Source organism: Vitis vinifera, chromosome 8, assembly GCF_030704535.1.
Source record: "Vitis vinifera cultivar Pinot Noir 40024 chromosome 8, ASM3070453v1".
Lineage (NCBI taxonomy): Eukaryota > Viridiplantae > Streptophyta > Magnoliopsida > Vitales > Vitaceae > Vitis > Vitis vinifera.
Window position 1 is genome coordinate 17111170 of NC_081812.1, and position 20630 is coordinate 17131799.

Genomic DNA, 20630 nt, shown 5'->3' on the forward strand with positions numbered 1-20630 from the left:
CACCGACCCCTACCCTCATACTTCATTACCACCACCTGTCTCTCAAATTTTTCCCTCCCCTAAACTTCCATAGCTATTTGCTGAGAAAAGCTTTGAAGTCATCAGCCTCCTAAAACCTGGGATAAACATTAAGTTGCCAGAGTAATCACCTGATTTTGGTACCACTGCCACATTCACCAACAAAACTGATATAATTATGACATGATCACATTGTTTGCACCAGCCACACATCAAGTGGTATGAAAAAAAATGTGATATAAGCTATATGGTTGTACCATATTCAGTTTAGTGAGAACTTTTGTTTTACTACCAATTCTCAATGAACTAAAGCACGAGTATATTGCATCAATAAGGTGAAAAATAAATATCAAGTAACAAATAAATGACATTCGTATTTTACAATTCAATTGCAAAAAATGATTGCTACAAGATGTACTCCTGCTTAAACATTAAAAACTTGCCAAGTAATATGCTAAAAGAAATGACTCAAGAAACTTAGCCAAGTTGCTAAAGAAATGATCAAAAGTGAAGTTCAATGAAACAACTCAGTAAATTAACCAAGTTGCTGCTGATATGATCAAAATTTTAGTGTTTGAGAACCCAAACAACACCTTGATGCATACTCAAAAAAGGTTTAAAAACCAGGCTACAAAAAGGATCTTAATATCACCAAGTTATGATGAGTTTATATGATTGCCACCCTTCAGCTATCAACAACCCCGACGCAAATATCGAGCTTTCACATCTTTAGCACGACCTTCCTGGGAATCTGTATGATTAACATCTTCAGCTTCATCTTCGTCAGTGTCAACTTGTTTAAGGGATGATCTAGTCTGTAAGCTTATATGTCTAGGGAGGAACACATTGAAGTAATAGCTAACAATGCTTTTCCTGCACTTGTTTGGGAAGCACTTGAAGGCATGCTTCCAAAATTTCACTTCATTAGAAAGTGGATTTGACTTCATCAGAGACTGGAAGGTCTTTTGTTCTTTCAATGACCATGACTTTGAGACAGCTTCCCCCATCTCGTCAAACTTCCAATCCATAAAAGCAGGACCAAGATCAGATTGCAAAAGGAGACTTTTTTCATGAACATGAAGTTTGATGCAATCAGCAGATCCAGGAGAGGCACAGAAGCAAGAGTCAGGTCTGCCTTTCCCAATTGTTTTAGGTGAAGTTTCTGTACTTTCCCCTCTTACGGGCCAAATTTGGGTGCCTAACCACCTTGAACTTTCGGAATCACCATCCCTACCACAAAGATTCCCTTGGTCAGATGGACCAGTCCAGTCAGGAACATTGGCCTGAAAGAAAGGCCCAACAGGAATAGCCATTCTTGGAAGATAATCACCAATGAACTTCAATAACCTGATTGATCGTCGAGGTGTCTGATGATCTGTTTGCTTTGGTTCTTCCAAATTTGATGAGTTTGAACTGTAAACCGAGTCATCAAAATCCAGCAAGGAAGCATCATGGATGGTCAAGTTCTCTGTACTCACTGGATTAGAACCATAAATTGATTCATCTGAAACCATTAAGGGAGAAGAATCCCTTTTTAATGAACTCGAGTCTGTTGAATTATCCAAAACAGGTAAATCGGTAGATACATGTTTTCCTCGAAAATTGTCCTCAAATGTCAATAAACTACCTAAACTACGCGAGTTATGAGCAATGCACTGATTGTCGCTTCCAATGGAGTCAGCCGAATTAAGCGAGCATGAAATTGAAGAGGTGTGAAAGAATTGCCTTCTCAATTTCTTGAAACTCTGCTGATCAGATTTCACCAGTCCAGGAGTAGTTGTGAATTCACCCTTTAGAAACTGCTGAAGTGCCCGCTTTCTCTGAGAAAGAGGCATGGAAAAGGTTCTTCCCTTAGTTTGCAAGAACAAAGAGCCTAAATTTCATCTTAAGGAGGAGGGAGCACCTCAACTAAAAATTGCTTGAAGATACAGAAAACTCAATTGCAAGATAGAGAAATTCATGCAAACTAACACCACTGAAGAGCAATAAAGTGAAAGGAAAATTGCATTTTCTATGTAATGTTTTGTCAGTGTTGGATTTATCTTGCTAATTGAAGCTGGGTGACAGCATACAAGGATATGATTCTATGATAATCTTAAGAAAAATATTAAAAAATAAAATTTTATTTATTTTATAGAAAAATTCTAATAAACAATTCTTCTCAAATTCAAAACTAAATTTAAATGGCTATTTCAATAAGCCTGTAGAGCTAAAGGCAACAATTATCACTAGGACTTTTTAGTTTCACTTAAGGTACTCAAAATGAACACGATCTGGCATCGACTTTATAAGATGAAGGTATGTCCTATATGGGCATGGGATCTTTGTTAGATAGTTCTCTTTTCCTCTGGGCTTAAGATTGGTTTTCAATTGATATCCTTATTGGTTGTAGCCACTAGGAAAGAAGAGAAATATGTTGAAACTTGGGCTTTTATGAGGATATTTAGGTATAGAGAAAAAAGTTATGTTTCTAAAAGCCTAGTTAGGTTTCTGATAAAGAGGTTGCAACCCAGTTATCAACTACCAGATAACCCTAATTCTAGATCCCCTTTTTACATATCATGTGTTTACTCTATTATCATTTTGGATATATTGTTCATGTGATATTGAACTTTGCTCTTTTAAGGTTAAAGATTTTTATTTTTTTAATCTAAAGCTTGTTTTCCAGTTTCAGTCTTCTCAAACGGTGATTAAAGATATGAAACGAAGAGGATGAAGAGGAGTTTTTTGAGATGGTGAAGACAATATTTATAAAATAAAAAAATATATATAAAAAAAAAAAAAAAAAACCAGAAGGTTTTATAAAGAGCTGATGAGGGGTTTGTTAGCCCAAGGTTTTCCCTTAGTTACAAAACAAGATTGGAGTGGCTAATGATATTCTTAAGTCTTTGATGTTCAATTTTTAAGAAAATTAAACAAGTCAATAGCAAAATGAGGATGAAAAAGACATCACAAGAGTATCAAAGCATTGTATACCCCTTAGGACATTTGTATGTAAGGTTGAATTGGTGCATTAAAATTCCAATGCACGTCATTTGTTTTAAAGCACCCTATATTCATCCAAAATAATCTTAAACTGCTTTTATTCTTTTAAAAATTGGATGAAAATCAAATTGAGGAAAAACCTGAGCTTAACTTGGCCAAAATGATTTCAAGAAGGGTTTTTCAAATTTGTTAGGAGTAGTCTAGCTGGTTGTTCTCCTTTAATTTTGTGCTAAACTTGAGAAATTTGCAAAAGTTTAAAATTAGCCTTGAAAGTGTTCTCACCATGCTTTGGCAATGGCCACCGGTTGAGTTGGGAAACTCAAGTAATCAACTGCCTAGGTCAACCGATCGAGGGAAATCATGTCTAAACAACTAGTTTCCCAATGCATCTCATGTATAAGTGCTTCAAACTTTATCTATTGTTAAGAGAACACCTTAAATTTACTGTTTATCAATCCTAACAGCTATCATATTGCTTTTTGAGTGCAAATAGACCCAAAGTTTGCATAGCTTAGTGCACCCTTTTCAATCCTAGCTTATCATTATAATTCTTGAGCTACAACTTGTTGCTAGGTTCCTGTAATACCATCTCTTTGAATTGTAAGTAGTGAGAGAGTTCAAGAGTTATAAATCTCTTGAGTGTGTATTGTAGAAGGTCCCTAGGAAACAAGAATCCAAGTGTAAAGGTGATTAAGGTTTGATTGAAGCCTTGAAAGATTTGTAGATACCTCGGCTTGGTTTTGGAGCTCGAGGAAAGTGGATGTAGGTCAAGATTGCCCCAAGCCACCATAAAACACTATTTATATTTCTCTTTCTCACTCTCTTTTAATCTTCATTGTCTTTATTATCTCTTATTTTGTCATTGGCATCAATAAGAGTTAAAATTTGTTAAAATTGACCAACACTCAATTCAACCCTTCCCCTTGTCCTTAGGTAGGGTTAGCTAGACTTCACATTTGGTATTAGAATTAGACCTCTTGTTAAAGACTTATCTGTCTAAGAGGTAATGACTAATCCATCAACTTCATCCCATATGGAAGAGTTTTATGTTAATAGAACCCAATTTTTTATTGGAAATTATTTTGATTTTCGAAAGGTTAGAATAACTTGGTTTTTGAAATCTATTGACTGTAATTTATGGAAAGTCATTTAAAATGGTCCCCTACGTTCCCACAAAAATTGAAAATGGGGTTTCTATTCCAAAGTTAAACCATAAATAAATATAATAGTGTGCCAATGTGGATCCTCCAAGGATATATGAAGCTTTTAGAGATCACCCATAAAGGAACAAACCAGGTTAAAGAATAAAAAATAAACATTCTTGTGCAAAGTTATGAACTTTTTAGTATGAAAGATATTGAGACAATTGTTGAGATGTTCAATAGGTTTATGGACATTATCAATGGTATCCAAGCTCTTGTGAAGATCTATACAAAACTGGAGAAAGTCATGGACATCCTTCGATCATTACCCAAGCAATAGGAGGCAAAGGTCATTGCCATCCATTATCTATCATATTTGTGATATCCATGTAACATTTTAATCTATCATATTTAACATTATCTAAATAGTTATAAATTGCATCTTCAAAATAATTTATAATTGTATCAAGAATTGAAACATTTCATAACATCACTATACCAATTTTTACACCCAATACAGAAAAATATTGATTGACAACTGTTAAACTAACAAGGTAGGATTTGGATTTGCAATGTACATCATACTCTTTAACACTCTCCCTCATGTGCAACCTCATACCCATACGTGGAGAGATACACATGCTAGTAGGCAAACAACCACAAATAGCTCTTTTGGACTTATGCAAATAGAGAAAACAAATATACAAATGGGGAAAACATACATGCAAAAAGGCTCGAGCACATGACCTTCCACCAAATGAAACTTTAATACCATCTTAAATTTATGAAAGAGTTATGGAAATTAATATTTCTTAGGAAAAAATATTACAAGATGTATAGATTACACTAGTTTTCCTATAGAGCACTAAACTAGGAAAAATATCCTAACCTCTTATACGTAGCAAATCCACATCAGTGATAATAATACAACAGTAAATATATAGGTAATTTATAGAAAATAATTGTCTATTCCAACAAATTATTGCCTACTCTAACAATAACATGTTGATAATTGTTTGAAAATAAAGTATTTTAATTTTAATTTTTTTTTGTTTATACTTATGAATTGAGGCAATTTTTTCTTGATTGATAACGGGTATCTCCAATAAATACAGTGATTATCTGTATTTTTCCTTTTCATTTTCATCGAATTTGAGTCATGGTGTTGTGATTTTGAGTAGTCTCACGAGTTGGCTAAGTTGAGACCAAGTTATTACTAAATTGCACAATATTCTACTAGCATTTCAAATTTATCATGATAACAACCAAAATAGATACTAGTCAGTCGAGAGTCGAGATGAACAGGAATTGATCGACACTTTGAACCATGTCCCCAAAAGCATTGAGTTAGAGATTGCAATTGCTCTAAACAGGTCTAAGTATGCTCTATTACAAGACTTTTGAATTAAACTTGTTTCAATTTCATCATTTTAAGGGTTTTAGATAAAGAAAAACCTCCTTTCAATCTTTATCGCCTTAGAGAAAACACATGTGGTTTGTATCAAATGTTAGCATCGAGCATGTGTCTTTTTTTAGTTGGTTAAGGGTAGACAATTGGCATTGTATAAAATAGATCTGCATATCCAAAAAAAAAAGAAATGTATAAAAATAGATCCCATGGTGTATGTTAAATCATGGATAAAATAGTCCTATTTCATAAGATAAAAGTACGTTCAGTTGTTAACTTATAATTCATCCCTCTTATACTATTGTCTTCACTTCCTATGAAAGGAATCAGTTTATATCTCATTATTAAAAAATAATAAATAATAAATAAATAAAGGTTGCTAAAGGTTTTAAACTTGTTCATAACTCATGATTGGAGGAAAAGGAATTAAAGCTTTATATATATATATATATATATATATATATACATATAGACTCATTACCTTTTTTTCTTAATTTTTTACCTTTTCCTTTGTTGGAACTTAGACCTCTCACATCCCCACCTAACACCTTGCCACTTGAGTTGCCTCAATAGCCACTCACCCTCCTATGTAGGTATGATATTCTTATCATGATCCATGGACTTAAGGGTGGTCAAACTATATACATTTCTAGTTTGGAATTTGCTATAATATCATCTCTCACAGGTTATGTAGAATTGTCCACTACAGACTTATTCATAGCTTTAAAACACATTTACACAAATTAATTAATGACTATCATGCCCTTGGGTTCAATTCCAAAGTGTGACATGTATCACAAGGGACCAAAGCTACAACATAAATGGGGGATTTGATCACTGTTCCCACTATAAACTTGCAGTTTAGCCATCTCAGTAGACTAAATGCCATGACATAACTATATTCAATGAATTCTTCCCAAAAGAAAAAAGAAAAATTAACTTTAGGTAAAACAATGAGATTTAGGACAAGAAGTGGCATATGAGCCACAATAACAAATTCAAGTGAATTGTCTGCCATAATCGCTCTTCCTAGAGCCAATTGGTTTCAGGCTAGATGGTTGGATTTCAATGAACATAATATATGTAAGCACATGCTTTTAAAGGGTTTTTGGCATAATTTATATCTATAAAATTGAATGGAAAAGATGAAGCAGCCATGCTTTCTTGTATTAAGTGTTGAATAATAGGAAATATGAACATAGAATAAGAGCATTTAATATGAAAGGCATTAATATGGATGAACAAAGAACCAAGAAATGACAATCATAGGAAAATGCATGGGCAATAACTCACATGTGACACAAACTAGAGACAAAATGAGACAAGTTAGCTGGGATGGTCCTGTCAGAAGCAATGTTTGCTTTAGTAAACACCAATATAGGTTATGTTAATGATGCTACAAGAACAAGGTCAAAGAATAATTTAGGTTAGTAGAAAAAGAAAAGAATCTGTTGATGAGATTTAACACAAATTATGGTCTTATATAATATGAAAGGGCATAGGAGGACTTGCTAGAAATCCCATAGACAAATCTGAAGAAATTAAGAAATGCCTACTTATTATTAAACTTTAATATCATTCTATCATATGGATTTGTTTTAACTTGCATTACATTATTATATTATAGGCATACTATTGAAAAAAAAAAATCGCACAACACATGTATGATAAGAAATTTGCGACAAATGTGATGACATGATCCAAGGGGAAAATACTAAATTTGAGATTACCCGAGGAAATTCAGAATGAGTCAGAAACATAATTTTCCGCAGTTTAAGAAGCTGATCCCATAATCTTCCCCCTGACTCTTTTGAGGCCTCATAGTTGCAAGGATTCAGAGCCAGTCCCCTTAACCATGATATCAGGTCTGAATCAGCACATGACCCCAAAGGTGATTGTCTTTGTCTGCTAGCATCTCCAGTAGACGAATCTTTGAGCTTTCTTCCCTGCCTTCCACAATCACCACCACCACCGCCACTCCGTGTTATTACCATCCTCGATATTTAGGATGCAGCAAGATATCTTCTTTAAAAGTTCTTTTGAATTCAACCCTGAAACGAAAATTTGCTATCATTAGCTTCTCCCTCATCAAGATTGTACTCAATCAAATTAAATTAATAATTGAGGTGATAACTGCTAGAGCTATCCTAATGATGAGTCCCAGAAACAGTGTACCAAAATTGTTTCCATCTTACCATCCAACCATTTAGAGCCCCCCTACTTTGAGCAAACCCCATGGGATCGATTCATATGGTCGTCGACCGCAATATGGTTTTAAACCCAGGATTTAAGTTTATTTACGTCCGAGAATGAAACATGACTCATCATCATTCATCTCCAATATCCGGGCATTATGTTCAATAACCAATGCAACACCTGGGAACCGTCATATGAGGTCTCAAAGTTCTACTAAAGCTTTGTTTGTTTTGAAGACTGCTTCCAGAAAAACTTATATCAGGGCAAAATTATTAAAAAAGAAAAAAAGAAAAAAGGCAGGCGCAAAGGACGAAAACTAGCAAAAGGACATAGTACATTCCCCTCAAGTTCATGATAAAACATTCATCGGGATTAAGAAAACGAAGCTGCACTAAAGATTTTTTGTTCCCCGAATTCTACTCCGTCGAAACAAAGAAGAACCTTATCATCCGATTGTTTAACAAGAAACCACAAGAACAAGGGAAGAAAATGTAGGTCTTAAATCCACGGTTGTGAGATTCCAAGATTCCCTTCTCTTTCCCGAGGTTCGCTCAGCAACCAAAAGGAGCATCAGGGTTTAGATGGCAACGACTCTGGAGGAAACCCTAACCCTAGAATCATCGGAATCCAAAGTTTCAAAAAATAAATAAATAAAACAAAAAAGAAATGATTCATCATCACGATTCGTGATCGTATGCCGTGAGATGGCCATTCTGGTGAGATGAGGTGTGACGGCAACATGCGCCAGCTTTTTACTTGTTAGTACTAATTGGCTGATGTGAAAATTGCAGAATAGACACCACAGGCCTTCGTTAATGGATACTGGTGGTGATAAGAGCGTGGGGCTAAGAGCGAGGGACGGTGCATTATACTTGTTTTTTTTTCAAAAATAAAAATAAAAATTAAATGAAATAATAATTAGTGGATGAAATTCGAATCATGGCCATCAAAACCTTTTATCAAACCAATTCCTACCTCTAAGATTGGAGAAGACTTGCTCAAAGAATTTGGAGTTCTGATATTTTAACTTTTGCTCTTATTTATAAGAGTTTTTTAGATAACATAAAATATTTGAAAATCAATCTCCATCATTAAATTACAAGAATCAAAATTAATTATTTTTATTGGATGATATAAATAGTTGCTCATAGATTTTTCATTTTTGATACATGTGATATGTTAATATTATAAAACGAAAGTTTAATTAATCTCAATTTTGATAATAATAAAATAAAGTTTGAAATTAATTATTTATTTTAAGTATGTTTATGTAAAAAGATTTCTAAAAAAGCAATCAAATTCATATCAAATAAAGAGAAATCGATAAAGAATAAAAAATACCTTAAAGAGAATATCGAACAAAATTTATTCTTTAAGATCTCTTTGTAAGGTTGTTAGTGTATTTAAATCATACATTTCATTTTTACTTAAAGCACCTAAAATCATTCAAGTGTCTAAATCGATTTTATTCTTTTATAAATTAGATGAATAATTGTTCTAAATAAAAACCACATTTATTTAATGTTATTCATAATTAAAAAGGCTTTCAAAATGATGATGATCTAATTGGGTTTTCTCTAAGAAATTTATATTAAAGATGCAAAAATTGCAAAAAATTATAAAGTTTATTTATATATTTTTGAATAATTTTCATAAAAATTAAGATTTATCGTTCCAAGAATAAAAACTAATGTTTTTATGTGCATTTATCATTAAAACAAAAATAATCTAAGTTTTCATACTAAAACAATTGAAGTTGTTAAATATTATCCTGCATCATTTTTTTTTTTAACTTTTTTGTTTGTTTGTTTGTTTGATAAGTGGTTGATTAAGAGATCAGTTGGTTTAGGAAAATTTTCAAAGTAGTATAAGTTGGTTAATTAGAGTTTAATGACCAAAATTCTATTTGGTTGGATTTGAAAAACTTGCGATGTGACATACGTTGTGAAAAAAATTATGAGATTTTTTAGAAGGTATGTAGTGGTTGAGGGTACGTGTGTGATGATGTATATTTTTTCTAGGGTATTTGACGATTATGTTTTTGTTGTAGTCGCTCGCAACTCTCCCCTCTTATACCAATTTTAGACTTAGTACATTTTCTTTTTCTTTGCCCATGATTTTTCTCATTTAGGGTTTTCCATGTAATTTTGTATGTTCTTATTTTGTTTTTTCTTGTTGCTATTTTCATTATTTCGTAACATGGTCTAAATTGGTTGAGGCATAACCTCAATCGCTCAAAGACCAATCAAACCAGTGATCGACCAATTGAGGATCGATCAAACCAATAATCGATCAGTCGAACTCCTATGACCTAATGGTCACTTTTTGTACCTTCGGCCATCCAACGACTAATAGCTAGTTTGACCACTTGATCCACTAGTCCACTCTAAATTGTGTCTAACAACTAGCTTGAGCTTTCAACTCTTATTTAAAGGCTTCACATTTTTTGTATTGATGGGGAAAAAGTTCTAAACCATTCTTGAATATTATTTAAACTTGAGGAAGTATTTTTAGAATGCACCTACTTTACAACCTACATTTTATCTTAATGCACCATTCAACCTTAATTTCTTTATATTATATTATATTAGCCCTAATACTTGTTGTTGGGAGAAGGAAGAAATAAAATAAACCCAATACATCCTTTATCTATTTCTCATCACACTTTTTCTTACTTTTTTTTCTTTCTCTCTATAAAACCATATATTTATAGAGCCCTACGTGTTAACCCTAAAACAATAGTTTCCTAATCCTAGTCAAACATAGAAAAATAATTAACCAAAAACATAAATTCCTTAAAAAATGACTTTCCTAAAAAATAAAAAGTAAATAATTTGAGTAAAATCCCAACAAACTCCATCTTGACTCAAATTTTCTTAATCTTGCACAATTAGTAAGAATAAACATGTGTTAAGTTGAAACTCTTGTCAAACTTGACTCAAGAAATCATCTTCATCTTCTTTATAACTTCATTCTTTTTGTAATTACTCTCATCCTTGTACCAATGAGTAGTCTTAGCCGAAAACGGAGTCTTAATCATCTCGTTGTACTCTTCTACTTTGACAACTTCTTTAATGCTCATAAAAGATTTTTCATGGTTTGGCTCCACCTTCATAGTCCCACTTAAAATTGTCTTCTTAATCAAAGTATATAATTTTTTTACCTTTTTCTCTTTCATAGCTATGAAAACACCTTTGTTGATCTTCATAATACCATTCTTTATGGAAAAAACATAGCCCAAATTGTCCAATGTCCTCACAACACCATCAAATATTCTCACTTTTATAGTATCAATCCCAATGATTTTAGAGCTTGAATCATTGTCCATTCGAATGGTATTAACATTACATACCTTATAAGTATGTGAAAGGAACATTTAGAATCCAAAATCCAAGAGTCAACAAAATTTTCATCAACCATAACAGAAAAAAAACATCACTTTTCTTACCAAAATTTTCATCAACAATATTAGTAGAATTTGAAGTCTCTTGGAATTCAAGATTTTTCCTTACTTTTAAGTGTTTTGTCAATTCTTCATAGTACATCTCGATATGTCTCTTTTCATGGCAGTAATGACACTCCATATCTCTTCAGAAGCGTGATTGGGAACGATCATCTCTTATATCAAAATTCCTCTCTTGTGATTTACTTCTACCATGATGTGATTTAGAATTCATCACAAAGCTTGTCCAGTATGAGATAAATTACTTGGTTGTTTAAAATTTTCAGTTTCTAAGAAAGCAATTAACACCTCATCCACTGTCAACATTATCTTTCCAACTAAGAGTGTAGTCACCATTGTCTCATATAATTTTGATAAAAATGCTAATAAAATAATGATTTGATCTTCCTCATCAATCTTAACCTCTATACTTAATAATTGAGTGACACGTTTATTAAATTTATTTATATGATCTCTAACATCCGTTCTTTCATCAATTTTCAACTAAATGGTTGTTTCTTCAAATATTAGCCTATTTGTAAGGAATCCTGACATATAATTTTTTTCTAACTTCTTCCATAAATAAGAAGAAGACTTTTCATTCAAAACACTATACTTTATTTTAGAAGCTAGACTTAAACAAATAGAATTTACCATTCTTGCTTCAAATTTTTTCCATTCATCATCTATCATTCTCTATTGCCTCGTAATGCTTTGATAAGTCCTTGTTGCACCAAAACATCTTTAACAGTACTTTGCTAGATATTAAAATTGTTTTTTTCCTATCAAAAGGCTGAATATTATATTTTGTCCCTAACATCATCTTCAAAGTAATTTTATCACAATCTTCATACCACGAATATGATACCACTCACTTGTTGGGAAAAATCATAACACTTAAATGCAATAGGAAAAATAAAATAAAATAGAAAAAAAAAACTATTTACGTGGTTTGGTGTAAACATCTACGTTCGTAGGAAAAGGAGATCAAATTTATTATAACCTTCATGATTACATACTTCAAACTCTCTCAGCTTCTTTCTATCCAAAACCCAATACATGTTTTGCCTATCTTTTTTCACATTTTTCTAATTTTTTTTCTATTCTTTTTTTTTTCTCTATCTATAAAACTACATATTTATAGAGCCTTATGCGTTAATCCGAAAACAATAGTTTCTTAATCCTAGTAAAACTTTAAAAGGTACTTTACCAAAACATAAACTCTATAAATATTGACTTTCGTCAAAAAACAAAAAATAAATAATTTGAGTCAAATCCCAATATTATTATGTCAAAATTGTAAACTATGAGTTTTAATTTTATCAAAATATTTTCTTGTATATGGGGCATTACTTGAGGGCAAAACCTAAGTATGAAGTATCATTTAAGGTTTACCAAGTGTGGGATATTATTCGAGGAGTTCAAAAGTGAGGTATCTATTGAGAAAAATTGCAAATGTATATTGGAACCTGTTAATCCAAATGTCAAGCTTCAAGGCTTGGTTTGGAAGCCTTGACATAATGGAACCTTAAGCTTGAGATTGAAGCTATATGAGAATAGATGTGGGTTAGGATTAGGCAAAATCATTTTAAATATTGCGTTTGCATTCTTTTTTTCCCTATTCTCTTATTTATTTGCAATTGCTCTTATATTACTTTTTATGATACTATTACTTATATTGTCACTTGCATTCTATAATTGTTAAATTTGCAAAAAAAAAAAAAAAAAATGATTATCATTCTATTCAACTTCTCCCCTCTAGGATGATTACCTTAGATTGATATTAGCTGAAATCATAACAAAAGTAACTTTGTAACTTGAGAAAGTTAGAGTTATACACATAGCACACCTAGAGGACTAAATCATTTTCATTAACTTAAAATTTGTTACTAAGTGATCATGCTACCATTATACTTTTCTCTATAAATAAACAAATGAAAAAAGCCAAAAGGCATTGAGCCTACAATAAAAAATATAAAAAATACATCACAAACTTTTACATTATCCATAAGTGGACATTAACTTCATAAAAAAAAATAAGTGACAAAAAAATGGTTTTATCATACCAATGGTTACCTAGAAGGTTGAGAAAGAAGAGCTTAAAAATGTTGATTTATAAGAGTATTTAAAGAAAAAGAATTATCCTATAGCAACTCCGAGATATCATACTTCCTACATTTTTCACAAATGTAAAATATTTGAAAATTAATGTCGATCATTAAATGTCAGCAATTAAGATTAATTCTATTCTACTTAATTGAATAGTATAAAAAGTGAAGATATATGGTCAATTTGAAAACTATTTGTAATAATGAAAACAATTAGTAATAAAATATTTTTATTTTTTATAATTAAAAACAATTTATAACTTATAGAACATGTTTGCCAGATTTGAAATAAAGTCTTTCTCTTAAAAAAAAAAGTTAGGCTATGTTTAGGAACGAATCTAAAGAACAATTTTTATTTTTATTTTTTTTAAGAACAAAAACACAAAAAAAAACATGTTTGATCATCGATTGTTCACAAAAGAGGTTTTTGAGAATTATTTTGAAAACATTTTAATCTAAATTTGAAAATAGTTTTCTATTCTATAGAAAAAAAAACACTCAATGAAAATAAAAAAATAAAAAATAAATTTTTATTTATAAAAACAAAAAAACATGTTGTTTTCAAAGAATATTTTTAATTGTTTTTAGTTATTTTCACTTGTTTTTAATGATTATTTTAAAAAATAATCATACAAATATGGATAATGATTAAAAAAAAAATACAAGTTGTTTTTAAAACATATTTAAAAATATCAAAAAATAAGTTAAAAACACTTTAAGTTTTTAAATGGACTTTTATTCTACAAAAATATTAGAGAACATTTTAAAAATTATTTTTGAAAACACTTCCCAAATAGAGCGTTCATTGTTATGAAAGTATCTTATGTTATTTTCTGAAATTATATTTTATCTGTTTTATTTTGTTTTTTTAAAGGTTCTTTCATAAAATAATTGTATAATATGAAAAATGATTGAAAATAATTTTACAAATAAAATTTATTTTCAACAAATATTTGAAAAAAAAAACATGTTGAAAACATTTTAGATTCAAATTCATACTTCTACTTGAGAAAATATTATAAAACTATTTTAAAAAATTGTTCTTAAAAACTTTTTTTAAAACACATAAAAAAAAAAAACTTTTTTATAACTATTTTTGAAAATGTTTCCAAACAAGTCCTCAAAGATTTTTTCTATTGCAAAAAATGAAGAATGAGAGGAAACCAAATAAAATATTGGATAAATTACATAAACTCCTTAAGCTTTCAAAATTCAACAGCCTCTTTGATTAAGATAATTTTATAGTTTTAAATATGGAAAACCATTTAATAGACTCAAAAATATATTTGATAGTTTTTTTTTTTTTTAGGGGAAACAGTTTAAGAGAACTTATTCCAAAAATAGAGTTTTGTTTGGTAATTGTGTTTTTTTTTCTATTTTTAGAGACTCAAAACATATTTGAAATTTTTTGAAAGAAAATAGTTTTTTGAAAATTATAGGTTTTGTTTGATAACCATTTTTTAAAATAAGTTTCTATTTTTAAAAACAAAAAATAGTTTTTAATTTAAAAAAAGTACGTTTGAGATTCTTCTCAAAAACTAATTTTTAAGAATTGTTTTCAAAAACTTTTTCTTTAAGAGCTATTTTGAAATAATAATAATAATAATAATAATAATATCAAACAGACTCTACTTGGTAATTATTTTTCAAAAATAGTTTTCGAGAAAAATTTTTAAAAGCAATGATTTGTTGAATAAAAGTTTGTTTGAGAACCAAAATGTTTTCAATCTACTTATAATATTTTAAAATAATTTTTATATCTAATGCTTTATTTTTACTCGTTTTACATGTTTGCATAATTATTTTTTAGAACAATTTTTAAAAAATTAGTGAAAACAACTGAAAATAATTAAAAGATGTTATCTACAACATTATATTTTTTGTTTTTTAAAATATAAAATAAGGGTCTATTTAACAACGACTTTTAAGAACAATTTTTTGTTTTCTAGAACAAAAAAATTGGAAAACACGTTTGACAACCAGAAACTGTTTTTTATTATTAGAAAACAGAAAACATGGTATTTTTAGAGAACAATTTTTAATTATTTTCATTTGTTTTTTTGGATCTGTTTTAAAAAATAATTATATAAACATATATAATAATTAAAAATAGAACATTAGATATAAAAATTATTTTTAAAACATATTTAAAAATATTAAAAACAGGTTAAAAACATTTTAGGTTCCCAAATAAACTTTTGTTCAATAAAACATTATATAATAGTTTTCAAAAACTGTTCTTAAAAACTATTTTTCAAAACTGTTTTATAAACAGTTACTAAACAAGGCTTAAGGGTTTGTTTGACAATTGCTTTCAAGAATAATTTTTTGTTCTTCAAAACAACAAAATAAGAAAACACACTTAACAACTAAAATATATTTTCTTTTTTCTATTCTTTAAAACAGAAAACAATATGTTTTTAGAGAGCATTTTTTAGTTATTTTTTTATTGTTTTCATTGTTTTCTAAGGGTTGTTTTAGAAAATAATTATACGAGCATGTAGAATGGTTAAAAATAAAGCATTGAATGTAAAATTATTTTTAAAACATATTTAAAAATGTTAAAAACATTTTAGGTTTTATATAGACTTTTGTTGTACAAAATATTAGAGAACAATTTTTAAAAACTATTCTCAAAAACCGTTTTTTAGAACTGTTTTAAAAAAAACAGTTACAAACTTAATCTTTTGATTGTGAAAAGTGTTATCCTGTTTTTTGAACAAAAAACAGAAAACTATTCTTGAAAATTGCCAAACAGATCCTTATATTTTCCTTCATTTTCTAGGTTACCAAATAACTCATATGACAAAAATAAGATTCCAACCCATTCCCTTATGCTCTTATTCTAAGCAAATGATAATGTTTACAAGTTACAACTCTAAACATTTAAAAGTCTTTATGTGAGGTTTTACACTTTCTTTCACTTTCTTAACAATCAAACAGTTAGAAAAACAAAAGAGAATTAGTTAAAAGTCACATGCAACGTCATAATCTTCTAATAAGACTTTCTCAATCAATTTAAGAGCAAAAAGAAGGAATTTAATTGTAAATAAAGACTTAATTCGATTTTAAAGAAATGGAAAGGATTATACACAATGTCAGAAAGTTTTCTTTACCTTTTGGAGACTCCTCTGAACTGTCCTCCACAACCCCCCTTTGAAGCCTTACGACCAAAATGAAGAGAAAAAAAAGAGAAAAGAAACTTAAGAAGAAGGAGAAGAAAGAAACCCTAGGAAAAATGAAGAAAAGTAATTTTCTTTATATTTTTTTTTACTTTTTTTATATTTTCTTTTTAATCATGAAGTGACGTAAATGTCCTTCTTTGAGCTAAAAGTAATTAAAACGCCATTGTTAAAGAATTAATTTTATAAAATTGCAAAAGTTATATTTTTTGGTCATTTAGTAATCATGATTGATAAATTAATGATATTAATTAATTAATCAATTTTAATTTTTTTCTTCCTTTTTTAATTATTTTATTTATTTTTATTAATTTTTTTTATCAAAAATTGAAAATTCCCCCCTCAAAATCCAGGATGTTGAAGGCTAGAATATAGGAGGAGAAGGGAAGGGAAATCAAAGAAGGGAATTTTATAAGGTTTCTTGAATTGAAACAATGGGTAATATCGAGATTCAAAATTTCGATATCTTCCATCACTGTTCCATTTTCTATGCAACCAAACATGGCATTCTATGAAAAACCAAAAAAAAAAAAAAAAAAAGTGCGTGTGTAAGAGAGAGAGAGAGCAGAAGCAGAGGCACCTTGATCCGAGAGGCCGACACTGGCGAAGAGCGGCCGACTGATGAGGTAGGCGAGTGAAAGAATAGGTTTTGAGAAGATGACGACGTGTCCACTTTTAAAGGTGAAAATGTGACAAATTGAGCAGCACTGTGCTCGGGCCGGCCTGCTGGGAGCCTGGGAGTACCATGTTTTGTTTTGGGCGAGACGTTGAGCAAATGGTCACCAGCCTGGCAACCTATAAGGTTATGTTTGGTCCTGAAGGTACTAAAAAAAGATAAAGAAAAAAAAAATCTCCTATTTAATTGTAATATAAAAAATTTTAAAAATCAAATATAATTAAAATTAATTATAAATTTATGTATTTTTAAATTACTTATTCTTAATATAAAATAGTTAAAATAAATAAAATGAATTTAAAGTACTATATAAAAATAATTTATTGATATTAAATTTTTTTTTCTCCATTTTGTTTTCCTCACATTTTTTGTATATCAAACATAACCTAAATAATTTCAATGATTGATTTCACTCAAATTTTACAAATTTTGGTGTAAATATACCTACTTATTATTGATTTTAAATTTCATCATTAGTACCCTTATAAATTTATTTTGTTTATAAAATTTATTTCTTAAAAAAAGAGATTTCGGTAAAAAGATTTTAGGTATATAAAATGTTTTTTTAAAAATATATTATATATATGAAATATATCTATTAGAGTGCTAAGTAACGAAATTTGAATCAAGGATGTGAATGAAATGAACTTATAATGTCAAAATTGATTGTTTTATGTGATTTTCGTTATATTGTTACTTAGAAGAAGAAAATATAAAGTGTAGGCCTACCAACTCTCTTAAAAGTAATTGTTATTAAGAAAGACACATACCTAATCTTATAATGCATTAACCCAAACACCCATGATGAACACAAGGGGAGTTGATAGACACAGTTAACCCTCTGATCTACCAACATAAAGGAAAGAAAATAATGAAAAAATAAAATAAAAATAAAAATTAATAAATTATTTTATATACTAACATTATTTTATATAAAAGATATAATAATTTTAAAATATATAAAATTCTAATTAATTTTATTAACATTTATCTTTTTATATTTTTATAATAAAATAAATATGAAAAAATTATTTTCCTTCATGTTTATTTTCCTTGCTACTTAGCATAATTCCCATAACCTAAAAAAAAAAAGGTAAAGAAAGTTGGAAGATAATATATAGGTAAATTATGTTTACATCCACTAAAAATATCTTTGCATCTACTTTGTTTACAAATCCACTTTAAAATTAAAAAGTTATTAATGCATCCACTTTTAAGTTTTAGAAATACTCAAAACATCTCTCTTGTTTTCTCTCTCTAGACCCTTTTTTTTTTTCCTCTCTTAACCTATTTTTTCTCAACCACAAACCCTAATAGAAAATCACATTTCCTAAAGTTCATTTAATAACAAAAGAGTATTCAAACCATATTCATAGTTATTTGTAATTTTTTTTATATACATTTTGTTTAATTCATATAACATACTTGTTGTAGCTCTAATCTTTCTATTTCTTGCTTCGCTATTCTTGCACAAAAAGAATGTTTAGAAATTTTTTCGAATAGCCCTCTTTGAAGATCAAGTCAATCTCTCTTTTTTAGTAGACAGGAGAAAGATAGGATCATTCATAACTCTTAGCGACTTTGGAGACACATTTTATGGGGTGTTAATTTTGTAACGACAACCCATTAATTTTCGTTTATACATTACAAAAGTTTTTTTTAATACTTACTTTATTGTCTAGGGTTACCATTTTTTTTAACTAATTATCTATTAAAAAACTTGCTCTATTTAAATGAATATGTTCAAATGGAGGACATGCTTACCTATTTGGGCACTGCCCCTTGCTTGTCTAGGTTAACCTTATATTCGATTGTACCTTAATTGAGACACTCCGTTGCTCCCATAATACCATATGAATATCTTTTAGAGCTTATTCTTGCATTGTTGATGAAAAAATTGTTGTAAAAATAATTGAAAAACAATTAGGAAGAATTTAGAAATGATTTAGAAGTGAAACATTATGAAAAGAAAAAAAGAACTTATTTTATGACGTTTGGATTTGGAAGACTAAATACTGTGGAAAGGTTCAAATTTAGAAGTTTGGACAATGAGAAAATGTCTAAAACTATAAGGTTGAACACAACAAAAATGTTTGAATGAATAAGATCGAACAAAATGTCTGGAATGGATTATGCAAGGTACCACATTTTATGTCGATTTTCACTTATTATCTCTAGGAGGTTGTGACATGGTTTTAGGGGTTCAATGACTTAATACTCTAAGACCCATTGTGTGAGACTTTCATCAACTCAAAATGATATTTCAATTCAATAATTGATGACATGTTCTATAAGGGGCTACAAGTGGTGAAATCAAGTTTATTAGGCCGACATGAATTATGAAAACAATTGGCAAATCAAGGCATGGTATGATTGCTCAACTATTTTTTATCCTACCAAAGCCTATACCAACCAACTTTGAAAACCATAATCCCAATCTCCTAAATATCCTCTCTAAGTTTGAGAGTATTTATAGAACCCCATGGTCTACCCCCATTATGATCCCATTAAAACCTTAAGTCCACCCTATAAATGTATGACCTTATTGTTATCCATATGCCCAAAAAAATGAAAATTGAGAAGATTGTGAGAGACAAATTGTTGGTTGGTACTATTCGATCAAGTGTAAGCCCTTTTTCGTCCCTAGTATTGTTAATTTATAAAAAAAATATAACCCTTGGCGTATGTGTGTTGATTATCAAGCCTTAAACAAGGAGACCATTAAGGATAAATTTCCTATATTAGTGATTGATGAACATCTCGATGAACTACTTAGGGCATAAGTTTTTTCAAAGTTGGATTTGCACTTTAGCTATCACCAAATATGAGTCCATCCATAAGACACTCCCAAGACAGTCTTTTGCACTCATGAAAGCCACCATGAATTCCTTGTCATGCCTTTGAAAATGTGCTGACAACTTTTCTAAGTCTAATGAATGAGGTATTTTGGTTCTATCTTCTTCAATTTATTCTCGTGTTTTTTTTATAACATCTTGATTTATAGTTGGACTTGGGAAAGACATTTAGATCATTTATCCACCACCTTGTAGGTATTACCACAACATAAGCTCTTTATTAAGAAATCAAAGTGTAGCTTCAATCAATCATAAGTGAAGTATTTGGGGCACTTGGTTTCCAAAGATAAGGTTTCCACATATTTGAAAAAAAGTGTTGCTATGCTTGCAAGGCCTACTTCCACAACATTGAAGAGCTTGTGAGGCTTTTTGGGACTCACAAGTTACTACAAAAGGTTTGTTTGAGATTACAAAGAAATTAATCAACCTTTTACTATGTTCCTACAAAAAGATCAATTTTTAATGGACCATAGAAGTTGAAGTTGCATTTAATTCCTTAAAGTAAGCTATGACATCCACACTTGTTCTCGCCTAGTTGGATTTTTCGAAAGAATTTATCGTTGAATATGATGCATTCGATATGGGGCTTGGGGTTGTCTTAATGCAAGAGGGACATCT

General features: G+C 29.7%; 1 protein-coding gene across 3 annotated transcripts; it reads right to left on the reverse strand.

Annotated features, from left to right (window-relative positions):
• Positions 1–338: 338 nt before the first annotated feature.
• LOC104880165 (uncharacterized) lies at positions 339–17223 on the reverse strand. Of its 3 annotated transcripts, XM_010655894.3 has the most exons (4): positions 17062–17223; positions 16416–16462; positions 7284–7604; positions 339–1838 (listed from the first exon to the last, which is right to left on the reverse strand). In XM_010655894.3, exons 3-4 carry the CDS (start codon positions 7545–7547, stop codon positions 711–713), a joined length of 1392 nt encoding a protein of 463 aa, XP_010654196.1. In that variant the 5' UTR covers positions 7548–7604; positions 16416–16462; positions 17062–17223; the 3' UTR covers positions 339–710. The 3 variants fall into 3 exon arrangements, with proteins under 3 accessions (XP_010654196.1, XP_019077472.1, XP_010654194.1); XM_019221927.2 differs by lacking the exons at positions 16416–16462; positions 17062–17223 and adding an exon at positions 8725–8774; XM_010655892.3 differs by lacking the exons at positions 16416–16462; positions 17062–17223 and adding an exon at positions 7749–8593.
• Between the last annotated feature and the right edge of the window lie 3407 nt (positions 17224–20630).